This window comes from Marasmius oreades, chromosome 2 (assembly GCF_018924745.1).
Source record: "Marasmius oreades isolate 03SP1 chromosome 2, whole genome shotgun sequence".
In the NCBI taxonomy this organism is placed as follows: domain Eukaryota; kingdom Fungi; phylum Basidiomycota; class Agaricomycetes; order Agaricales; family Marasmiaceae; genus Marasmius; species Marasmius oreades.
Window position 1 is genome coordinate 1,437,758 of NC_057324.1, and position 20,784 is coordinate 1,458,541.

Genomic DNA, 20,784 nt, shown 5'->3' on the forward strand with positions numbered 1-20,784 from the left:
GTTCACATTTTTTACACTTGTTCGTGTGGGCGGCTACAAACTCGGTGAAAAGAATAGACAAGAATAGGCAAGAGCAGCTCAGTGAGGGCATTGTGGTTTTGTTGTAGGGAGGGTTGGTTGATTTCACACGTTCATGCGCCCATCCATTGAGTTCATTCATGCATGCTGTCATAAATGTTGTTCATTTGCCGAGTGTTCTCATTGCTATTAACTGCTATTTACTGAATGATTTACACAGTTCTTGTTGGGCGCAATCTGGTGCAAAGCACTAGCTACAAATCGTTGCAGTGCCATAATCTTGTTATGAGAATAGGTTAGAAAGGTTGAGTATATTGTCTCAGGTGCGATAATTCTATGTCACATGCTATGAGAATATGACAAAGACAATATGACTTTCAGGTGGGGATTTCCCCCAGGGAAATTAGTCAGCAATTTAATCTACTCTAATTCAAAAGGAAAGAGTGAAAAAAGTACAGCTATACATTAACAAGCCCTTGGCAAGTCCGGCCACTGGCCAGAAGCAGAACATACTTAAATGCGGTGAAGTCAGGTGTATGCCATGTGGGCAGCTACTGTATAGGCGGCCGCTTCACATATTTCACCAATGTTGCACCGTGTTCAGCGCGGATGCCTCAAAGTCAAGGTCAACTTGGTGTCAACATTGGTTAGCCGGTTATGGATATATATGGGTGAGGAACAGAGTATTTTGGGCGCATTATGGAGCACTAGCTGCAAATAATTCATCTGCCATAATACATGGTACCGAATAGGTGTGAATTCCCCAGAATATTGTCGATTTTCACTGGGCTTGAAGCTTGACCGGTGACCGGTTGGATTTGGATTTGGATCGTTCAAACTTTAATCTGGGCCTCAACCACTGCGATGGAAAAGAGTGAAATATCCCTGCATTGCGAACCGAAAACTAATTACAAGACACTCCAGGCGGACGGTCAAGGTGAGCAACAGTCACCAATACATAAAACAATGATAGCCGCCCCCAAAAAAGCCAACTGACATGACGCCACCACCACCATCTTTGCGGATCCCACACATTGTCCTCGTAGACCAAGCCACAGCGTGTACAGCTTGGATCAGACACGTTTCATGCCGTTAAGTTGCAATTTTGGTCCGCTCGTTTATCAAGTAAAAAAAAGTTGTAAACTTGCAATAAATCATTTGACAGCGAGAACGGGAACGATAACTAGACACAACTTGACAGGCAAAAACTTGAAACTTGATACTTGAACGAGAATCTTCTCTTTTGTAGTACGAATATTGCATATTGACGTCGCAATGACCTCTTCTACATTTGACCCTTGCCTTGGACCCTTTGAACGTTTGCAGCACTTGTGAGAGGAAATTGCAATCACGTCGCATGCGAAATTTTTCCTCTTTCACCTTTTCACCAGCGGGTGTCCGCGGGAGGTACGTCGTAGTCCCTTCGAGGTGGGCTGCTTCCCCTCGGTGGGCTGCGAGAATAGCTGCGCCGGCGGCGGTATTCAGGCGAGTACCTACTCCGAGGCGGTGGACTTCGACGGTCCCTCCAGTCTCGGCTGTCCCTTCCATAAGGATCCCTGTCCCTGTCCCTGCGTGGGTAGTCACGATCCCTGTCGCGGTAGTCTCTGTCGCGATCACGATCACGACCACCATGACTATCACGGTGAGTTCGACGATGTCCCATGTATTCACCAGGAGTGGGTTGGTGAGGCCGGTCAGTGACAGAGAAGTCGACACGAATCCTACGGCCATTAAGCTCCTAGGGGACAGAGTTAGAAAGGACCAGCGACAAACCACGACACGAGTCACTTACGATTCCGTTGAGCTCCTGGATGCAACGTGTGGCCTCTTCAACGGTTGACATTCGGATGAAACCAAAACCTCTGGAACGGTCGGACTATCCGTCTCAAAGTCAGCAAGTATAATCAAAGCAGTGCCAAATACGGCACGCACCCTTTGATCATAAACGATAGTCACTTTTTCAACGTGACCGAACCGACTGAACTCGTCATCCAGATCCCGTTCTTGTGTTCTGATACTGAGACCGAAAACTCCAAGTACTGAGGAAGGGTTCGGGGCCTATGACGTAAAGTTTAGTTTGGTGCGTGCTACGTGGATGACTTTGAAAAAATGAGTGGTTACGGACAACAGGTGCATGGGCAGGTCTTCGAGGAGCAGAAACAGGGGGAGGTGGCGACCTTCGACGGTAAGGGCTAGGATAGCCGTTTTCACGAGGTGGGCTTCGACTGCGTGAACGACCCCGTGCTGGAGGAGCTTCTCTCTCTCTATCAGCAGGTGGTGGAGGAGGAGCATCGTTGTACTCTTGCGAATAAGGATCTTGGGGAACGGGTGGTGGAACAGTTTCGGCGTACTATGAACGAGGATTATTCATAGTACACTGGATAAAAGAAGGAACTGACCATGTTGACCAAAAAGACTTGAGCCCAAGACTGTGGAAGGAATTCAAGGGGAAGGAAAAGGTGTGGTCGTGTTTGGCGGATCATCACCCAAGAAGCGGAGTTTATATAAACTGCACAGTTTTGAAAATAAAGTTTGGACTGTCCTGTTTGGGCTTGTTGTACCACTCAAGGGCGTTTTCCCCAAGGCCCGGTAAGAATAAGACTATCAAGAATCTACACTAATGGTGAGCTCGTCGTTACTCTTTTAAAACCCCAAAACCCTCCTTCTGCCAGAATGACTTGTCACTGGTTGGCCGGTTTACTTTCCGTGACGGAAGGGAGATCATGAACTCGAACTCGTAGCGTTCGATTCACATTACTGATGACCACAATTTCCAGGGGATCGACTTAGCCACACATCACCGCAAGAAGGGGAGCCGTACTGCCCCGGCCAGTGAGGACCCTTACCTCCTTCTACTCGTCAAGGTGAGACTAGATTTCTTGCTCCTGGATGTGAGCTGACTTTCATCCAGTTGTACCGTTTCTTGGCCCGTAGGACGGATTCGAACTTCAACAAGGTAAGAGGACTCGTGAACTAAGGCAAGAACGAAAAGCTTATTTTATCATCTTTCAGGTCATTCTCCACCGCCTCTTCCTTTCCAAGATCAACCGTCCCCCCATCTCCCTTTCCCGCATCATGAAAGAAACCGCCAGCACCCCCGATTTGTCCTCGAAATGCATCGTTGTGGTTGGCACAGTCACCGATGATGTCCGTCTGTTGGAGATCCCCAAAATGTCGATCGCCGCTCTCAAGTTCACTAGTTCGGCAAGGGCCCGTATCTTGAAAAGTGGCGGTGAAGCCTTGACCCTCGACCAGCTCGCGTTAAGAGCACCCACTGGTTCCAACACCGTCCTTCTTCGAGGAAAGAGGAACACCCGTGAGGCCGTTAAACACTTTGGAATGGGTGAGCCTGGACGGGTTTTTACCACTAGCAGTTGAATTGAACTTCTTTTTTTTACAAGGCCCCCACAAAAACAAGAAGCCCTACACCATATCCAAGGGCCGCAAAGTACGTATTGATTGTATACCTTTCAGCCATTCAACTAATCCATCCTCTAGTTTGAGCAAGCTCGTGGTCGCCGAAAGTCCCGTGGTTTCAAGGTATAAAAGACCTACATCGTGGATATCTGGTCAAGAAGGTGGCAGGCTGGGAGTTCGATGGTGGCTGTTTCTGCTGTTTTTCTATGCAATGCAAAATTTCATGTCATGAATACGGCTGCACGCTATGCAAGATTCACTACATGTGTTGTTGGAATACCTCACGTCAGGACGAGGAATTTATAGTTATGAAATCACAAATTGTAAGTGTCGACAAGATGGGTATTATCTACTTCGGATACACATCCTCTCACTTCTATGCATTCATCAACGCCATCGATGATGACGAGTCGTACTTGTTCGAGGCGGAAACGTTCCTCGAAAAAAATGCAGCTGTACATTATCTTCCAGTCTGGACGTAAATTTCAGACAGCGCGATCGCTGACTTATTTTTTTTTTCGTGGAGGGATTGGGGTGGATGTCGATCGACACACTCATCAAGCCCACCAAAACCCGGAGGAAGTGGGGACCCCTGAGGCCTGACTTGTGAGTATTTGTGTCTCCTGGTTGAACAGAACCGACACGGTCGTGACCTTCATCATACACATGAGGCGAGGACACCTGGAGGAACGCGTTACTTTCCTACTCCAGCAACGCCATATATCCAGTAAACTTTGTTGCTCTCGAAAGAATCCTCGATCCAATGACTTGGGGACAATTTCTGCTGCATTGGGCTGAGGACGCCGAGCTTCCGAATCATGAAGAGCCCTGAATACAATCTGGCTTGACAAAGTTGAAAGGCCCAACGCCCAACTCTGTCAAAGCAAAACATGAATTTGCGCCAAGAAAGTGATGATGAGGTTGGACATTCGTCAAAGCGGAATAATTCACGAATAATTTGGATTTTATTCGATTCACGCCTGATTCGAGACTGATTCGAATTAAATCTGAATTATTAGTGGAATCATGAAAGCAGCTGTCGCCAATATTTTTAAGTATGTCGAACATTGTGGAAGATCATCATCCTGTCGGGCGCCTGAGATTCGCTGCTCATGCCTTTGATATCGTCTTGGAGTTGAGGTACTTCGAGTTGTGTGGAAGTACGTTGGGAGTACGTTGGGAGAGTTTGGTTCTGTCAGTGTTCCGTTTTAGCTGTTGTATCGTTTCTTCTGCTGACATGCGCTGTTCACATACAGCCTGAGTGAATGGATATCGAGCCAAGACGAACCATAGAGCTTTGATACCAGCGAATCGAAATTTGGAAGCGAGAATCCTAAGGGGATAGTAAGGCCCACATAATTTCTTAGACCTAATTTCACTTGAAAGTTTCAGGCAATTGCAAGGTTGTTTTAGAGGCGGACAATCGACTCGGGCCTATGACTACAATTTTGGTCAAAGAGTATTATTATATGCGAAAGGCACTAAGCAAGCCTACGCAAAACACCAAATGAAAAACAAAACATGTAATGTAAAAGAAAACCCATCTAATCCCTCGATGGCGGAGCCACCTTATCAAATGACGGCGGAAGCTGGAACGTCTTCTCACCAACAGGCGTAGTCGTCCCACTCGCGGTCGACATCGCCTTCCGTTTCCCAGCTTTCACCTGCAACCCTCTAAGGAACTTCGCACCTCCAACATAGAAAAACACCAATCCACCCATGATGATGATATGTCCATACCACGCCAATCGTCTCCATCCCTCAATTGATTCATTCCAAGTCAACAGTGCAAACGGGAGCGTGATGTAGTTGACAATGGCGATAGATGTAAGCGTTCCGATGAGGTCGTATAGGTGTTTCGCCAACGACGCGGGATGTCCCGGTTCAGGGAGAACGAGAGGACGAACGTTGGCTCGGACGAGTCGTGCAGCGGTTGTGACGAAGCCGCCCATGACGAAGGTTAGGTAGTATCCGATAGCAGCTCCGTGCTACAAATCTGGGGTCAGGAAAGTATTATGAAAAAGAAAATAAGGAATGGAAAACATACCCAGACAGCACTCGCAGTAAACGTCACCATGCTACTAGCAAAACCAGGTTTTTTGCCCTTGGGCGTGACACGCTTGTACACACACTCACGGAGCCAAATATTAGCTTTCATGTTCCATGATTCGAGGAGGTGTTTGAAGTTGGATGGCCATTCGGTGCTCATCGCTGAGACGTTGGCAGCACCATTCCAGGTCGACTGACCAGAAGGGGTGAATCCTGTGAAGCCTAAACCGGTGATAATACTGGCTCCCTATTAAAAGAGAGGGTGAGATCCGTGGGGGCCGAGTGAATGAGAAGGACAAGGGGCTACCTCACTAAGCGTCCAAACCGCATAATACTTGCACCTTTCCACAGTAACATAGAATTGCCAACAGACAATTCTTGGGGGGAAAAACATCAGTATTCCCCAGTGCAAGAAAGAACCATGCCTACCTGATCAATAAACTTTTTTCAGCAAAATGTGGGCTCAGGATAACCGAAGGGTTGTATCGACCACCCACGACCACAAAGATTCCAAGGAACACCAATCCCGCAACCATCTTTCGATACCCAAAGCGTTTCCTTCCATCCGCGAGATTCCGCCCTTTGATACCTTTGATGTTCTTTTCCTTAAACACGGTCTCATCCACGAGTGACTTGTAGTCATTGTAAATAAGATAAGGACCGACGAAGAACCCAGGAAAATAGAAACTATCGTCAAAACAGATGAACATTCAAAATGGTCAAAATTATTTTTGATTAGGTGGAACGGCCAAAACCCACCAATAACCCAAGAATTCAAGTAAAGAAGGATTTTCAGTGATACGGTTGCTCAATTGCCAAGCGTCCAGATCCTACAAGTGAGAGATTTGCGATACGTAGATACTCCACCAAAACACTAGAAACTCACCTCCGTCTTCCTTCGCCCATCATACACATTCCAAGCATAAGTCGTCAACTTCATGACCAAAACCATCTGAGCACCAGTGACTTCGACCGTCTCGAAGCTTAATCCATAAAAAACTCGGATAACATGACTAGAGAGTAGAGAGAAGAGAACCGTTTCTTCAGCTTTTTCACGTTCGAATGCAACGGTTCAGAGTACGTACTTGACCATGAGATGTCCCAACGCGAAACTGTCGTAAAAAAAAAAAAAAGAAGACGAACAATTCAACCCAGATGAAATCATGAAAATTTGAAACTCGACCCAACGCACAAAAAAATAATCCAAGGCATTTTCGGACCGGTATTCCACTTTGCAACAAAATATGTGACCAGGATATCCGCCAATAGCTGTAGAGTACCCGAATACATCTTGAACAACGAAAGTAAGAAAAACATCGTCACTGCGATGCTAAACATATGTCGGAGACCAGGTTTTTGAGAGGGAACTCGGATGAAGAGGCTTCCGAGGGGGTAGGCGAAGAGGAGGCATACTATGAGCTGGCAGGGTGGATAACAAAGAGGTTCAGTATCTTCGGATGGTGTCCTTTTTCGAAAAAGGAAAACAACAACTCACTTTGATCTGATCTGTAGACGCACCAGTAGCTTCTACTAACGGTGCGAACAACGCGTCCATGCTGACTTCTTTACTTGCAACAATTTTAAATTTAGTTCCCAAGTGCGAGCGCCAGAAAATCAACAGTTCAGTACTCCTGCAGGTACCATTTTAGGCCAGAGATACTTACCTCCAGTAACGGGTGGGACAGAAGAGACAGGCAGGAGACAAACGACTGGATGAACGTGGGTGGCGCGTCGACGGAGGAGGAAACCAGTTTTTCAAATATTCAAGCAGCCACGTGGTACTCTCAATACGTATACAAATTCAGGCCTGCTCTGTCGACGTCGTCACCCTGTGAGTAGCGTATAGATGTCCCTCAAGGAAGAGAACAGTAGTTATCATGGATAAGGACTGTGCAGACACTCAGGTGCATGATACAAGTAATACAGAGCAGCAGAGAAACAGTTAAGTTTATCAGTTAGATGGAATATTTGGAATCCGGAGGATAAATAACAGCCTCCATTCTATGTAGAATGTTCAGCGTAGGGTCGCTACATAGTTATGGGGGGGCTTTGCTAAGCCTGCCGTATAAACGATGGTCCATTTCCATTGTTCATTTCCAGTGCGTCGTGGTGGGTTGCTAGTTCACGAGTACTCTGATTGATCAGATCTCTTGAAGAGTTTTCCGTTGGACTTGATTGTTGTGACTCCAACTCCCCTTCATCTCGTTCATGTGGATGGAGAACATGAACATGAACGGGAACTTCGTATCCATCAGGTAACTCTGAAAGGGGTTGCAAACCGTCCCATCCACCACCATCATGAACGGGCGCAGGATACGACACACCACCGAACTGTGGTGAAGCAGACGAATACGAATGAAGGGAATATATTGGAGAGGGGAATTGTTCCGTGGACGCTGTCAGTGATGGGGGAGCAATGGAGATGGAAAAGTTGCGATATGCCGGAGGGAGAGAAAGAGGAAGCGCAGTTGGATTTGGTTGATCGTATTCAAACTTGGGTTCTTCAGATACTTGGAGAGGTCGAGATTCTGCTATTGGCACTCGCAAAGCCAACTCTTTTAGAGACATACTCCATGTACGTTGCCCTCCTTCGCTAAGTTGGTGTCCTATAACGAGCAAGGTTATCCAATGCATGAACACTGATATGTGCATGAACAAGCAAGAAAGGGTTGAGATGGAAAATGAACACATACGAAGTAGGCCCACCAAGAACGACACGATAGTTAGGATGGGGTGGATCTGGCAAACCATACCCTCCTTGACTGAGAACTCGCTAATGAATGCGACGCCCCGCCCGTATATAAGTTGGAAACGCACATATAGCCCAGGGACATGTGTTCGCCCATGTTACATATCCTGCGGTCCCAAACCATGTACTCCACAACAGGCCACTCCAGATTAACTCGACGGATATCCTGGAGAGGAAAGGTTGCCTCCGAAATATTGTAAAGAGTATGTTAGCGGCGAGTAAGAGGATAGTGACATCGCTAAGAGCGAGAACGAGAGGCGTGAAGTCGAGAATGTCGTCAAAAAGGAATTCTGTGACATAGATGGAACGAGCCGCAAAACCGCTTGCTATCGCACAGAGAGCGATACAGAAAGCTGTTGTCCGCGTTGGAAAAGTTTGCGCTTGGACTATATATAATAAGCATGCTCACCATGGACGACCAACTCTAAAATAGAAAGTACCCTCATGCCCGGGCACTTGAAGAAAGGCCTCCTTCTCATCGTTGCAAGACTCCCCTCTTGGACCCTTGAGAATATGCTCGAGGGAGGTTATGACGGTAGTTTTTTTGATAAAAATGTAGTATTTCTTAATTAAGGATGATCTTGGGCATTATTCCCGGCCGATAAATTTTAAAGGGGCTGGTAATGCAATCAGTGACAGCCAATCATCAGAGATGCCAGCGAGTACTCTTTCTCTCTTTCTCTGAGTATTTCAGAATCTATACATCATTCGCCATAACGATCATATCATGATGTGTGGTTCGAGTCGGGTCCACCATACTGTGCTTGCCGTTTCAAGGGGTAAAATGATGATTCACGTGGTGCCTGAAAATTGTTATGGTCACGTCTTTCCTTCTTGGCTTCCTCCTCTCGTGTCGCTTTCCTGCATCCCTTGACGCTGCCTTCACGCTCTTTACACACTTTCATTCATTACACCAACCCCTCTGAAATCTTTCAGTTGTCTAGCTCTTAGTTGAGACCGGCCAACAGACGACTTTACTTTGTTTTCGTGTCCATTACCTTCCAGATCTTCTCTTTGATTCATAAATGGCTCGTCCTGGTACGCTTTTGGGTTTATTTTTCTCGTTATTTGAGCTCTGACTTCTTCTCTAGGTGCACCTCGTCTGCATAGGCTACCTCAGCGGTTAGACTATACCCTCATACCCGCTCCTCTAGGTACCCATTTCCGCGACGCAGTTATCCGCTCATCTAACCTTTTTTTGTCATCGAGATATATCCCTACCTCATATGACCGAAAAATCACCCCTCCCTGCGATCATCGTCACTCCGTCGTCACCTTCAGCAGAACATCGTTTCTCAATAGCGTTCCTCGCCCCACCCTTACCACCATCTAAACCCTCGCTTCGCGAACGACTCTCATCCACGCTGTTCTCGTTCAAAACGCGAACAGCGCTCTTGTTGTTGGTGATTTGCTTTGTAATGATCTGCCACTTAGTCGCCCATAAGATGGCTACACACCGACCTCATTTGGATCTGGATTTTGCTGTTCAGGATGCGGAAGCCACTCGGTCTGTGGTCGGTGAATGGTTTGGGTCACTGTGGGGGGACGGGGATCATGTCCCTGTGGACAACAAGCGTGAATACATCGTCATGGAACCGTTGTAATCTCGTGGAACCCGGTAATTCGGATTTTCACAAGCTCGCGCTTCAGTATTTATTTTATCAAAATGGTATTTGCACGTAAATTCTGATAGGCCTTCTTTTTCTTTAACTCGTGCTTTCGTGTGTTACCTACAAACATGGTTCTTTTCTTGGTCATTCAATACGATTGGACCTTTGGAAGCGCAGTGCCCCGCCGTTCTCAACGACGAGCAGCGTCCGAGTACGAGTATGAGTGCTCCCGACATGTCTGTAAAAGTGGATAGGTGCGAGCAAAGGAATTGAATTGTATGGCTATAGTAGCCTGCCGCTCGTTGACGATGCCATGCGTTGATTGCTATCGTCTCCGCTTCCGACTGCCCTCCTCATCCACGTCCATATCACCGTCACCTTCGTATTCACGCTTCCTTCTTCCAGGACTTGACATCGACGATTCGTCCATATCAATATCGTCTCCTTGATTCTCAGGGTTAAATCCGGACCATAGGTTTAATTTCCCGTCTTCTCCTCCGGTGAGTAGAGCGCCGTTCTAAGAAACGAGAAAAAGTCAAGTCAATAGATGATTAAAAAAATCAGTTTCAGAACAGACCTTTTCATCCCAAAGCACAGACCGTACGATTTCCTTATGGCCGTGTGTCCACAAATTTTGAAGTGTCCATGACCATGCCTTGGAACCCATATCAGAGTCTGGTATACCCAGCGTTGGGTTTTTGATCGATGCAATATCACCCCTTGTCCCAAACGGGTGAGCGAAGAGGGGAGGAGAGGGGTGAAAGCGACACATACTCATTTGAGCCCATGAACATCATTAGCTCGTTACTATTGTTACTTATATCACAGGCAATTAAATAATCCGAGACCCACGTCCGATCTTGAGTATGCACAGACGGTGCACGTAAATCGAGAGATTGGAGTGGGTCGAGCTGTGGATGGAACAACGGTAAGGAAGCGTAAGTAAGAGGACAGGTGGAGAACAGACAGAACCTCATCAGTCCAAGTACTAAACGTTTCCATATCACTAGCTGCCCAGATCCCGGCCACCTTCGATTTGGAATTTGAAGTACTAGTAGATGATAACCAGCCAGCTTGGGAAATGCTACACCCCAACCAATTTGCAACGTGAATGACTGCTTCGTCTTCGTCGTCTTCGTCTGCGTCGGAAGTGGAGATTAAACCATCTGAGGAGGCTGAAAGGAGGAGGTTTCGGATTTGTGTGGTTTGTTTCTGGAAGTGAAGGCAGGTTATATCGTCCGAGTGGGTAGAGCTGTGTGTTCGGATGGGTTTAGTAGGTTTGCGTGGGTCCCTAAGAGAATGATAGTAAGTTGGGGGGGTATTGAAACGAGTTCGGGGTTGCTCACCAATACAGAATCAAAGCGTCCTCTCCTTGTAATGCTGTACCTCCCGCGACCAAAAGACCATCCAGGGAAACGTCAAAAGAGAGTACTGATAAGTCATTCGATGTATTCGATACTGATATTTTTGAGTTGTAAAAAAAAACGCGTGGTTGGAATTCGGAACTCACACTTGATAGAACATGATTTGGATCTTTCATCCCATACTTTGATGAACCCATCTTTACCGGATGAGATGAGGGTTTTTCGTTCTTCACCTGCAAATCGATCGACGACGCGAAGAAAAGTGTTTCCACCCTGATGGCCGTCGAATTTTGAAAGGGGTGTTAGTGTAGATTTGTCAAAGAGTTGGATAGTATCGGAGGAAGGCGAGGAGGTGGAAATTGCGTAGCGAGTAGGGAGAGACGCGAGGGAGAGGATGTAAGTGTTGGATGGGAGAGTCACTTGCTTGCTAGGTTGAGAAAATTTGCGGAGGTTTGGGGATTGGATGAGGGTTGGCTCATGCATTGCAATTGGTGCCAACGCCTCAGATCGATTCAGATCCAAAAATACCGCTACTCGTGTTTCTCACGGGTCTACCTCCCTCGCGTTGAACGAATGCTGCACAAATGCTGCATCTTGAAGATAATACACGTCCCAAAGCATGAAATAAGTCTAGAAGGTGGGTAAGGCGGGTCAATTAAAGTGAATGATGCGTTGAATAGTTCATTTACTCGTATTAACTCGCCTCCGCCCATGCAGATAGGGGTTTCATGAATGTACTGCGGCTCAAATGTGTTGCTCGCCTCTTCGTTTGTACTGATTGACAGTAAGAATAATGAATGCCTCGTGCAGTGTTGGTGTCAATAGCGGTGAGCCGTGAACCAATCGAAGTAAAAAAGATAAAGAAAAGATACGCACACGCTCGGAACGGATGACCTCCGTCTGCCTGCGGAGTTATTGCCATTTGCCGCACGCGTTCTTAAACTTGCCAAATAAGCCGCACAGGCTTCAACGTTCCTTCCCAAAACTCCATCCACGAATGGGCAGCGAAAGGGAACTTCGCGATGTGGAAGATGCCTCTCCGTACCGCACTTCTTCTATCGAGGAGGAGCTCGTGGTGAAATTGGAACGTACAGAGGTGAAGAGGAGTGGATTCGGATTGGCTTTGCTCACTTTGCAGACTCTTGGTTCGTTCTCAGTTTTCTTTCACTGCAAGTGATAATCTAACTGACTACAATTAGGCATCGTCTATTCTGAGCTAGGTCAATTTGAAACCCAATATGTATGAACATGCCATGGACCTAAAACAAGGGCACTTTCAGGAATTTCACCGCTGTTTGTGTTGAATGGAATATGGGATACTAAAGACGCTATACCATCGGACGAGGACATCATTGGAGGAGTGAGCGCAGTGGTATGGGCTGTTACCCTGTTGCCGTTGATAAAATACGTGAGTTCCAAGATACATTTACCCGAAACTCAAAAATACTTGAACGTTGCGCAGGCGTTTATTGCACTTAGATTCGCTACTCGAGAAGGTGCGCTGAAATACTTTGTTTGTTGTGTCGTAATAATGATTCGACTCTTCAACTCAGGGGAAGGAGGGACATTTGCCCTATATCAAGCGATGTATCCAGCGACGTCGTCGAAAACCGAATATCGGGATGATGAGAAGAAGCCTTGGAAAGAAAGACTGCGGTGGCCGCTGCTATTATGGGCAAGTTTCGAATCCGAATTTACTCGGCCTTTCCTTCTAATCTGCCAAATTTTCAGGCCATATTCGGTACCTCGTTCGTCATTTCCTGCATCTTTCCGCTCTGAGAACTCAATTTCATATTACCACCGTCTAGGCTCACGATCGCTGATGGAATCTTTACACCTGCCGTTTCGGTAAACGCTGCAGTTAGCGGTATAGGTACTGCCAATCCGGAGATCTTGAATAGGCAGAAACCAATCGCGATCGTGAGCGACCCTGTTCTATATTCTCAATTTATTCGTGCCAACCTGTGCTCGGGATCGGCGATCCTCTTAGAGCATCATCGTCGTTTTCTTTCTCTGGCAAAGATTTGGGACATCCAAGCTATCACTGACATATGGGCCTAGTACGTTTCGTTTTTCTACTAAAATGGGTAGTTAGGACTGACGGAGCGAAAAGTTGCGCTGCTATGGTTTCTTTTGCTTTGTATAACAGGAATATGGAATATCGTCCAATATCCTGGGATCTTCCGCGCTCTTGATCCTTCTCGAGCCATCCTTTGTCGGTGTTTCACTCGTCCTCAAAGTCAAGAATCTCAATGATCCTTTTCAGGGTTCATTCGAACGGGGGAATATGACAGCTTAACTGGAGTTCTGTTAGCTGTTACGGGTTGTGAAGCAATGTTTGCATGGTAAGACTAAGCTTTCGCAAAATTGAAAGCCATCGCTCAGCTATTCATTATTATAACCAGTGTCGGCCATTTCAACGTTCGCTCTGTTCAGGTCAGTTTAGCTCTGCAAGTCTTCGTGGGATGGTGCATGTTTACACCCATCCGTGGCCATTAGCTCTCCTTTATACTGTTCGTGTATCCATCTCTTGTCCTTTCATATCTCGGGCAAGGTTTGCTTCTCTTCTCTTTTCCTCACAGCCACTCTGGACCCATTTACCTTCTCCTTTCTCCAGGAGCTGCTATCATCGTCTCGGAGGACCAGGTTTTGGGAAATACATTCTATCAGACGATTCCAGGACCAGTCGATACTCCGTTCTACTGGTCGGTAGCTTTTCCTCCATTACTCATGAGGCTCACGTTTCACCAACAGGGTCATGTTCACTGTAGCTATCCTCGCGGCCATCATCGCATCTCAATGCATAGTCTCCGCAACCTTTAGCGTCATCCAACAACTCGTTAGCCGAAACTGTTTCCTTCCCCTTCGAGTTTACCACACCTCTAGTACATTCCAAGGCCAGATCTACGTCCCCGCTGCGAATTGGTGCCTCATGATCGCTACCATCATCGTCCTCGAAGCTTTTCCGGATGCCGATTCGTTACTATTTGCCTATGGATTTGCAGCTGCTACTGTCATGTTTTCAACGAGCGTCATGCTGGCTCTCCAGATGCATGTCGTTAAAAGGTGGCCGGTTGTCGTTGGGATTGCTTATTTCCTCACGTTTGGAGTGCTAGATGCGTTGTTTTGGGGTGCGTCGTTCAAGAAGGTTCCGTTTGGTGCTTGGGTTTCGCTTCTGATTGGCGTCGTTTTGTGGGTTCATTTTTCTGATCTGAGATTTGGTATAAGTTGGGCTTTGCTGAATTGTAGATATATGATAGGACGTTCGGGATGTGGTTGTGGAGCTGGGGAAAGGTATGGCCTGACTTATTCGTTTTTTTCCCTCCTGAATTCACTTTTTGTAACATACAGAGCCTTGAAGATCGGTTTGACGGCAAAAACGTCCTCGAATTACCCGGATTCGCTGTTGAGGACGATCGTGCGCTCGCGCGGTTGGCAGAAGAATTGACGCTCGTGGATAACGTGGTTGGGGAGCACTACGACTTCTTTGTCCCGCAAGCTTCCAACACTGCTGCGGTTGAGAATGTGATTAGTTTAGCTCGTGTGAGGGCTCGAGGTGATAGGGATTTGAGTTTTGATACTAGGGAGTTGATGCGGATACCAACGTGTGCTGTTTTTCATCGATATGTTGCTGGGAAGGGGTTTCCGCATGCGTTTACGGGTGAGTTTTCGCTAGTGTTGTGTGGGTGTTCAGTGGTGACTTACGGTTTTTTGAAAGGTTTCGTACGTCAGTGGCCGGGGTTGCCTCAAGTGTTGGTAAGAGTCATATCGTGGGCAGGTGGAGTGAGTTGTTAAATTTGACTTTCTTTTTTCAGATTTTCTTGTCGGTGGTTGTGTTGCCGTCCCCTATCGTGCCCGCGCATAAGCGATACGTGATATCGAAATTGGGGTCCATGGAAGGTTAATTATCTTTGAGTGATCTTTCTGTTAGAGAGGTTGACTTTGGGATGGTTAGGTTTCTATTCGGTCAGATATCAGATCGGATTTCGTGAACCTTTTGATCTCGAGGTGAGTTGAGGTTGTTTTTATGTGGTGCCATGGGTTGACAGTGTTACCTTTTCCTAGGTGGACACATTGTTACCGTCGATATATGCATTCGAGAGGCAACATGACCCTCAACAGGGTGAGGCCGCAGTTGAAAGGATCAAAGCGGTTTCGGCGTCTTTCACACATATGTACGGACTGGTCGCTTTCCATGACGTCTATTCGTATTTATTGACCTTTTCCCCTTTGCAGCGTTCCACAATATAATCTGAGAAGCAAGGAGATATTTGCGCCGTCGAGAGGGGGTTTTGTATTAAATTGGACTCGAAAGTTTTTAATAGAGGATCTGTATCAACGTTTGGGTGAGTGTTCTTGTTTTGTGAGCCGCATAACTATAGAACTCTGTGAAACCCTGCTAGCTATCATGTTTCCGGAAACTATTAATTGGCGGACGACACCAGATCAGTGAGTGTTTTTGGGGTCTCTATTGCTTTGAGGTAGTCACTGAAGCATCCTCAGGTTGGTCCGTGTAGGTATAACTGCAGTAATTTAGTATGTAAAATCAAGTTGATAGTGAGCCTCATCAGCGGAAGGGTGTGTGGGCGGTGGTAAGGTATTAGCTGAAGGGCATGTATATTTGTTATGAATTAGGGAAATGGATAGGGTGCATTGCATCTCATCGAGAATGCATCGATTTGCCGAATGGTGACAATAACCACCATGTCTGATGAGCCAAGGTCTACTTATTCAATCTCTGCTTTCTCCGGTCATGCAGGATCGCCTGTGGCTATGTGCTCGACAGCTCCGCTGCTGTAACTCTGGCAAACCTTGTTCAAACGCAGCAAACTCTGACGGCACAACAGTGGACCAGGATTCTTGACACCCTCCACGACTTGATGGAGGACATCGGGGGGCCTTGTATGGAGATAGTGAGATGTTGCTGACCCCCGAAAAATCAGTATACATCCTTGCCACACGGTCTGCTCGGGGTGTTTTCCCAGTAGATCCAATAACTCGCGAACCAAAGCTAACGGAGGCTGACAAGTTTCAAGAGGGAGAGCTAGAGACCTATGTCAAGGAGCAACTGAGTCGAGAACGATGGTATGTTTCCAGCCTCTTCCCTTCATCGCGGTGCTGATCTTTGGCTGATCTAACGAGTAACACAGGTATTAAAAATCAGGGCTTCGTCATCGATTTTCTTGAACTTTAATCAACTATTCTCTGAAGGACTTTCAACCTTCAGTATCGTTGGTGGGAAGTCCACATGGCTCTTGCAGTTCAGCACGAAGAGGGCTGTAATACCGAAGCTTGGGGCATGTTCATCGTTCGCAAGCAATCGATGGACGTCTCCTCCGTATTTCTCGACAAATTTCGACAACTTTTCTCCCATTATTTCCGCCAGAGTCGTTTTCGAGAGCGTAGAGATATCTGAAGGCGAACGATTCTTCAGTCTGAACATAGGAGTTTGGCTAAGGAAAATTGTGAGGGTGGGGCGCAACAGGATAAACACGTCCTTTGTCATGAGTGATGGACGCTAGCCATAGCATGTCGGTAAGACGTTGGATGAGATAGACTTCTTCCTGGAAGATGTAGGACAAGGGGGAAGGTACCTATCCTGGAATAAAGTAACTCTTGCTCCATCTTAGTAGGTCTGAGGTATGCTTACTCGTGAGACCCGATGGCTATGCAGCGCTCAGCTATTAGCCGGTGAGAATCGCAATTGGTTTCCCAAGTGCTTGCACGCTGTAGTTGTGAAAGCTTCTCCACTTGGACAGCGGAAGCGTTCCTGCCACCTGTCGAACGGTTGCGGGAATGACGGCGCTAAATGTCGTTTTTTGGGTTGAAACGTCTGCCTAAAAAGGAGAGTGTGACGTCAGTAAAGGAATAAGTTTCCCCCTTGTTTCTCCTATCCAGGAAGGTGGAGTTTTTTGACATAAGGCTACTGAAGGTTTGTTTTGGGGCAAAATTATTGCAGCCTTCTAGGCTTCAATCTACACAACGGTTAACAATGGACAGTCCGCCTGGGAAGGCCCTACATCGTGATTCGTCAGAAGAAGCGGTTCTCCATTCTCAATCACCACGACGTCCGACTAGGCCAGTTCTCAACACTTCCTTTGAAGATCTGGAGGCTGCTCGTCTTCTCCCTTCCTCGGCTACCGCTCCTCCATACCGCATTCAACCAAGTCCTAGCTCCCGACATCTCAACGAAAGCTTCCTCAACAGTCCTTACAGCGAATATCCACCCAGTCCGGCATACCGAAGTCGCGTAGATATGCGTGACGACGAGAGTAATCTGGTTGATAGAAATGAGGACCGACGCGATTATGATGAACATCCAACGACGGAGCGAAAGGTTCATTATCGGGGTTTGAACGATGACAGACCACCTTCACCTATCTATCATAACCACCAACCAAGTCAACCGTTTACGCCTTCCTATGAATCTCCTCGTCTGGCTTCAGGTCCCCCTTCGACTGTGGGAACGGATGAAGAAGATTATGACGAAGAATCTGACTATGACTGGAGTGGAGATGACGATCTCATAGGAGAGGAAGCAAAGCTCGAAGAAAGATTTGGTGTGAAGGCCAAAAAGAAAGGTAACCTCCGCTGTCATCCCTACTATTTCTCTCGGCGACTAATGCAAAAAAAAAACCATCTGCAGGCTGGTCATTCAAACGCATAGTTACTATTCTGTTCTCCACCTTAATCGGTTCTACTTTCCTCGCAGGCATTCTAGTGACCCCCGCGATCCTGATCCACTTCTTCTGGTACAAGCCTCACCCAAACGATTACCGCCTTCGCGTGAAAAATAACGTACAAGCCTGGCTCTTCTGGGCCGCTGCCAACCTCACCATATCCTGGTGCCTCGCCTTCCTTATCGACCTCGTCCCAGGCGTTGTCCTCTTCCTCGTCTCACTCGTCTGGGGACACATCTCCGAACGAACCAAATCTCGCGTTGAGCTCTACAACTCTGTCAAAAACACGATCAAACCCGCGTTCTACATGGCTAGCGGATGGCTATCGTGGGTCATCATCTTCGCTGGGATATTTCACTTGTATAATTCGGGCGATCCTGGTGCGAGTGAAGAGCCGTATACGAAGAGGGTATATCAAGTTTTGATGTTCTTGTTCTTTTTGGTGCTTGTGTTTTGCGTGCAGAAGATGTTGAGTCATGCGATCGCGTTTCAGTTCCATTGGACGGCGTTTCGAGAGAGGTGAGTCCCGAGTTCCTGGAGAGAGGGGGTTCTGTGTATGGATTCTTATTTTGCTCTTTCTTATATCACAGGTTGGACGAACTAACCACTGCACTGAGGGTTATTGAGAAACTGAGAGTTTACCGGCCGAAATTCCAAACTCAAACGCATTCGAAAAACCGTTCTAGTGGATGTGGATGGAGAACGCCATTGTGGGGCACTACGCCTACCGTTGAGAAGGATTATTTTGAGTTTGGGACTGGGACGTCCAAGGGAAAACATTCAAGGGACACTACGGCTGTCGAAAGGTGGAGGCATTCGAAAGAGGCTACCATCATCCCAGATGCCGATTCGGAGACAGAGAAGGATGTGAAGGTGGGAATTATTCCTGCGTTATTTTTTCTGGATTCTACTGATCATCACTGTGTAGGGTAAAAAACGCGCCTCTGGTTCTTCTTGGTTGGTATTATCGGGCAGGAGACGACCCACTACGGATGATAGCCCAGCTCAATCCCCCACACCTTCCAGATTGCCGCTACCCCAAAACGAGAGCCCGGAAAGCTCGCCTCGAGACCCAACAGCCACAAGCCACACACCCACCCTCGAACACCGGTACCCTCCATCACTCGCACACGATCGACAACGCCTCACTCCCAGTTCCCGTACATCTCCTCCACGAACTCCACGATACACTGAGGACGCCACAGAAACGCTAGCAGCAGCCGCCAAAGCACTCAAGACCGCCGTTCTACATGATGCGAGGAATATCAAAGGCGAAGACGAGCGCAAAGATATACTAGGCATTGGTGCGTTTGGGAGCACAACGGAGGCGAAACGCCTTGCGAGGTCTATTTATTACCGATACCGACGTGCAGGGAGGAAGTATTTGCTCCCGTCGGATTTTGCTCCTGCTTTTCCGTTCACCACCAATGCTACGCAGCCGACGACGGATAGAGGGACAGATCATGATCACCGCCACCACCACCATCAAGGCAGTATTGATAATGTATCACCTGAAGCGCTTGCGGCCTTCCGGGTATTCGATAAAGACAATAATGGGGATATATCTCGCGCTGAGATCAAAACGACGTTGATCAGGGTTTACAAGGAACGACGAGCGTTGGCGAGGAGTATGAGAGACGTCAACAATGCTTTGGAATCGTTGGACTGGATATTGATGTTCTTTGCGGCTGTTATTGTGTTTTTTATAAGTTTACAGGTGTTTGGGGTTGAGGTTGGGAATTCGTTGGCGAGTGTTTATTCGCTTGGTGGGTTTCACTTTCCCCCCCCCCCCCCCTCCCTTGAAGATAAGCCTGCTTACATCAAGCTCTCTCTCTTGTAGGTATTGCTGCGTCATTCGTGTTTAAAAACGCCGCATCGAACGCATTTGACGCTGTCATGTTCTTGTTCGTCACACATCCGTTCGATACAGGCGATCGAGTGTTTATCGGAGGTGAGTTACTTGCTTTCCACAAAAAATAAGTTGTTTTATGTGATCTCCAGATCAGAATCTGGTTGTTAAAAAAATGGGATTGTTCGCGACTGTGTTTACTAGGTCTGACGGGACAGAGACGTATTTCTTCAACAGTCAACTGTTCAATATGTTCATGTGAGTCTGTTTGTATTTGAGAGCTCAGGCTTTTTTTTTTTTAGATTTTTTTTTAACAGCACCAACATCCGTCGTTCTGGTAAACAATTCGAGAATTGCACACTGCAAATTGCATGGAAGACGCCTCTTGAAAAAATCGATGCGTTGGAGTCGTGTATGAATTCGTGGTTGAGTACGGAGGAAAACCGATGGTTCGAGCCTGCGACGAGTATTATGTTGCAGAATATTAAGTTTCAGAGGTATTTGGAAATTACGATTAGTATGGGGCATAATGGGTGAGGATTGATTTATTTTTATATTATGCAACGCCCCCATTTCTTAATTTACAAAAACAGCAACTGGCAAGACTGGGGACGGCGGGTAGCACGTAAAACGGCATTTCATACGGCGGTTGCGTATTATTGTCGACAGTTGGGGATTGTTGGGTATGAAGCACCTTTACCGGTGGTTTGGGCAGACGATGAGAGTGGGACGTATGATGGGGGACTTGAAAGTCCTAGCTTTTTGGTGTCACCGTTGGCGTATTCGGATTCGGGATCACCGATGGAGTCAAGGGATGAAGAGGAGGAAGAGGGGGAGGGGGAGAAGATGGGAGCGACGTTGGAGATACCTAGTGGTCCTCGTGGGGAGATACCGACCAGATCGTCTTCGATGATGTTGGGGTTCCGACCACCAGAGAGTACGGAGGTAAAATTGAGAGCGAGGAAGAGTAAAGGGAGGAAGGCGATTATGAGAGGGATGGATGCATAAGATTCACTGCTATGTCCTGATGCTTTCGACTGCACCTGAT

At 47.1% G+C, this 20,784-nt stretch overlaps 9 protein-coding genes across 9 annotated transcripts; 4 read left to right on the forward strand and 5 right to left on the reverse strand.

The window, feature by feature from the left end:
- Positions 1-901: 901 nt before the first annotated feature.
- Positions 902-2,501, reverse strand: E1B28_004026 (uncharacterized protein; the record flags this gene model as incomplete). The annotated part of the gene is made up of 5 exons (XM_043148480.1): positions 902-1,756; positions 1,811-1,894; positions 1,951-2,076; positions 2,144-2,368; positions 2,418-2,501. 5 exons carry the CDS (start codon positions 2,499-2,501, stop codon positions 1,403-1,405), a joined length of 873 nt encoding a protein of 290 aa, XP_043013079.1. The 3' UTR covers positions 902-1,402.
- An 80-nt stretch (positions 2,502-2,581) lies between these two features.
- On the forward strand, positions 2,582-3,803 carry E1B28_004027 (uncharacterized protein). Its single transcript, XM_043148481.1, has 6 exons — positions 2,582-2,641; positions 2,796-2,882; positions 2,930-2,974; positions 3,031-3,361; positions 3,420-3,466; positions 3,517-3,803. Exons 1-6 carry the CDS (start codon positions 2,639-2,641, stop codon positions 3,562-3,564), a joined length of 561 nt encoding a protein of 186 aa, XP_043013080.1. The 5' UTR covers positions 2,582-2,638; the 3' UTR covers positions 3,565-3,803.
- Positions 3,804-4,811: 1,008 nt separating this feature from the next.
- Positions 4,812-7,227, reverse strand: E1B28_004028 (uncharacterized protein). Its single transcript, XM_043148482.1, has 10 exons — positions 7,149-7,227; positions 6,980-7,052; positions 6,677-6,903; positions 6,570-6,596; positions 6,371-6,497; positions 6,244-6,314; positions 5,914-6,171; positions 5,792-5,861; positions 5,483-5,731; positions 4,812-5,423 (listed from the first exon to the last, which is right to left on the reverse strand). The coding sequence occupies exons 2-10, from the start codon at positions 7,037-7,039 to the stop codon at positions 4,980-4,982; spliced, it is 1,533 nt and encodes a 510-aa protein (XP_043013081.1). The 5' UTR covers positions 7,040-7,052; positions 7,149-7,227; the 3' UTR covers positions 4,812-4,979.
- Positions 7,228-7,336: 109 nt separating this feature from the next.
- E1B28_004029 (uncharacterized protein) lies at positions 7,337-8,828 on the reverse strand. The gene is made up of 4 exons (XM_043148483.1): positions 8,643-8,828; positions 8,302-8,586; positions 8,178-8,246; positions 7,337-8,123 (listed from the first exon to the last, which is right to left on the reverse strand). Exons 1-4 carry the CDS (start codon positions 8,710-8,712, stop codon positions 7,537-7,539), a joined length of 1,011 nt encoding a protein of 336 aa, XP_043013082.1. The 5' UTR covers positions 8,713-8,828; the 3' UTR covers positions 7,337-7,536.
- Positions 8,829-9,258: 430 nt separating this feature from the next.
- E1B28_004030 (uncharacterized protein) lies at positions 9,259-9,837 on the forward strand (the record flags this gene model as incomplete). Its single annotated transcript, XM_043148484.1, has 3 exons — positions 9,259-9,271; positions 9,325-9,387; positions 9,443-9,837. 3 exons carry the CDS (start codon positions 9,259-9,261, stop codon positions 9,835-9,837), a joined length of 471 nt encoding a protein of 156 aa, XP_043013083.1.
- Positions 9,443-12,016, reverse strand: E1B28_004031 (uncharacterized protein). Its single transcript, XM_043148485.1, has 7 exons — positions 11,897-12,016; positions 11,354-11,837; positions 11,190-11,301; positions 10,816-11,134; positions 10,618-10,754; positions 10,421-10,562; positions 9,443-10,360 (listed from the first exon to the last, which is right to left on the reverse strand). The coding sequence occupies exons 2-7, from the start codon at positions 11,688-11,690 to the stop codon at positions 10,169-10,171; spliced, it is 1,239 nt and encodes a 412-aa protein (XP_043013084.1). The 5' UTR covers positions 11,691-11,837; positions 11,897-12,016; the 3' UTR covers positions 9,443-10,168.
- A 92-nt stretch (positions 12,017-12,108) lies between these two features.
- E1B28_004032 (uncharacterized protein) lies at positions 12,109-16,003 on the forward strand. Its single transcript, XM_043148486.1, has 23 exons — positions 12,109-12,352; positions 12,407-12,427; positions 12,488-12,615; positions 12,670-12,703; positions 12,761-12,882; positions 12,939-12,955; positions 13,016-13,127; positions 13,198-13,267; positions 13,321-13,422; positions 13,474-13,552; positions 13,613-13,643; positions 13,707-13,761; positions 13,825-13,912; positions 13,962-14,399; positions 14,468-14,501; positions 14,559-14,868; positions 14,926-14,963; positions 15,023-15,107; positions 15,163-15,215; positions 15,273-15,382; positions 15,444-15,553; positions 15,611-15,656; positions 15,711-16,003. The coding sequence occupies exons 1-23, from the start codon at positions 12,205-12,207 to the stop codon at positions 15,742-15,744; spliced, it is 2,265 nt and encodes a 754-aa protein (XP_043013085.1). The 5' UTR covers positions 12,109-12,204; the 3' UTR covers positions 15,745-16,003.
- Positions 16,004-16,401: 398 nt separating this feature from the next.
- Positions 16,402-16,713, reverse strand: E1B28_004033 (uncharacterized protein; the record flags this gene model as incomplete). The annotated part of the gene is made up of 1 exon (XM_043148487.1): positions 16,402-16,713. The coding sequence occupies one exon, from the start codon at positions 16,711-16,713 to the stop codon at positions 16,402-16,404; it is 312 nt and encodes a 103-aa protein (XP_043013086.1).
- Positions 16,714-17,114: 401 nt separating this feature from the next.
- On the forward strand, positions 17,115-20,755 carry E1B28_004034 (uncharacterized protein). Its single transcript, XM_043148488.1, has 8 exons — positions 17,115-17,788; positions 17,854-18,406; positions 18,478-18,760; positions 18,816-19,653; positions 19,728-19,838; positions 19,889-19,994; positions 20,054-20,269; positions 20,330-20,755. Exons 1-8 carry the CDS (start codon positions 17,200-17,202, stop codon positions 20,742-20,744), a joined length of 3,111 nt encoding a protein of 1,036 aa, XP_043013087.1. The 5' UTR covers positions 17,115-17,199; the 3' UTR covers positions 20,745-20,755.
- Positions 20,756-20,784: the final 29 nt, after the last annotated feature.

Excerpts from the sequence above, each read along its gene's own strand:
- E1B28_004027 (XM_043148481.1), top strand. Across the intron at positions 2,975-3,030 it reads CGGATTCGAACTTCAACAAG|GTCATTCTCCACCGCCTCTT; the intron begins GTAAGAGGACTC and ends ATCATCTTTCAG. Across the intron at positions 3,467-3,516 it reads CCATATCCAAGGGCCGCAAA|TTTGAGCAAGCTCGTGGTCG; the intron begins GTACGTATTGAT and ends TCCATCCTCTAG.
- E1B28_004028 (XM_043148482.1), bottom strand. The coding sequence starts at position 7,039 with ATGGACGCGTTGTTCGCACCGTTAGTAGAAGCTACTGGTGCGTCTACA. Across the intron at positions 6,315-6,370 it reads ATGGGCGAAGGAAGACGGAG|GATCTGGACGCTTGGCAATT; the intron begins GTGAGTTTCTAG and ends TCTCACTTGTAG. Across the intron at positions 5,424-5,482 it reads TTACTGCGAGTGCTGTCTGG|CACGGAGCTGCTATCGGATA; the intron begins GTATGTTTTCCA and ends CCAGATTTGTAG.
- E1B28_004029 (XM_043148483.1), bottom strand. The coding sequence starts at position 8,712 with ATGAGAAGGAGGCCTTTCTTCAAGTGCCCGGGCATGAGGGTACTTTCT. Across the intron at positions 8,587-8,642 it reads TTTAGAGTTGGTCGTCCATG|CTTTCTGTATCGCTCTCTGT; the intron begins GTGAGCATGCTT and ends CGCGGACAACAG. Across the intron at positions 8,247-8,301 it reads CACATGTCCCTGGGCTATAT|TCAAGGAGGGTATGGTTTGC; the intron begins GTGCGTTTCCAA and ends GCGAGTTCTCAG.
- E1B28_004031 (XM_043148485.1), bottom strand. The coding sequence starts at position 11,690 with ATGCATGAGCCAACCCTCATCCAATCCCCAAACCTCCGCAAATTTTCT. Across the intron at positions 11,302-11,353 it reads CAAATCATGTTCTATCAAGT|TATCGAATACATCGAATGAC; the intron begins GTGAGTTCCGAA and ends CAAAAATATCAG. Across the intron at positions 10,563-10,617 it reads ATGTTCATGGGCTCAAATGA|GGGTGATATTGCATCGATCA; the intron begins GTATGTGTCGCT and ends GTTTGGGACAAG.
- E1B28_004032 (XM_043148486.1), top strand. The coding sequence starts at position 12,205 with ATGGGCAGCGAAAGGGAACTTCGCGATGTGGAAGATGCCTCTCCGTAC. Across the intron at positions 13,913-13,961 it reads GTCGATACTCCGTTCTACTG|GGTCATGTTCACTGTAGCTA; the intron begins GTCGGTAGCTTT and ends TTTCACCAACAG. Across the intron at positions 14,502-14,558 it reads GGTTGTGGAGCTGGGGAAAG|AGCCTTGAAGATCGGTTTGA; the intron begins GTATGGCCTGAC and ends TGTAACATACAG.
- E1B28_004034 (XM_043148488.1), top strand. The coding sequence starts at position 17,200 with ATGGACAGTCCGCCTGGGAAGGCCCTACATCGTGATTCGTCAGAAGAA. Across the intron at positions 18,761-18,815 it reads AGACAGAGAAGGATGTGAAG|GGTAAAAAACGCGCCTCTGG; the intron begins GTGGGAATTATT and ends ATCACTGTGTAG. Across the intron at positions 20,270-20,329 it reads ATTAGTATGGGGCATAATGG|CAACTGGCAAGACTGGGGAC; the intron begins GTGAGGATTGAT and ends TTACAAAAACAG.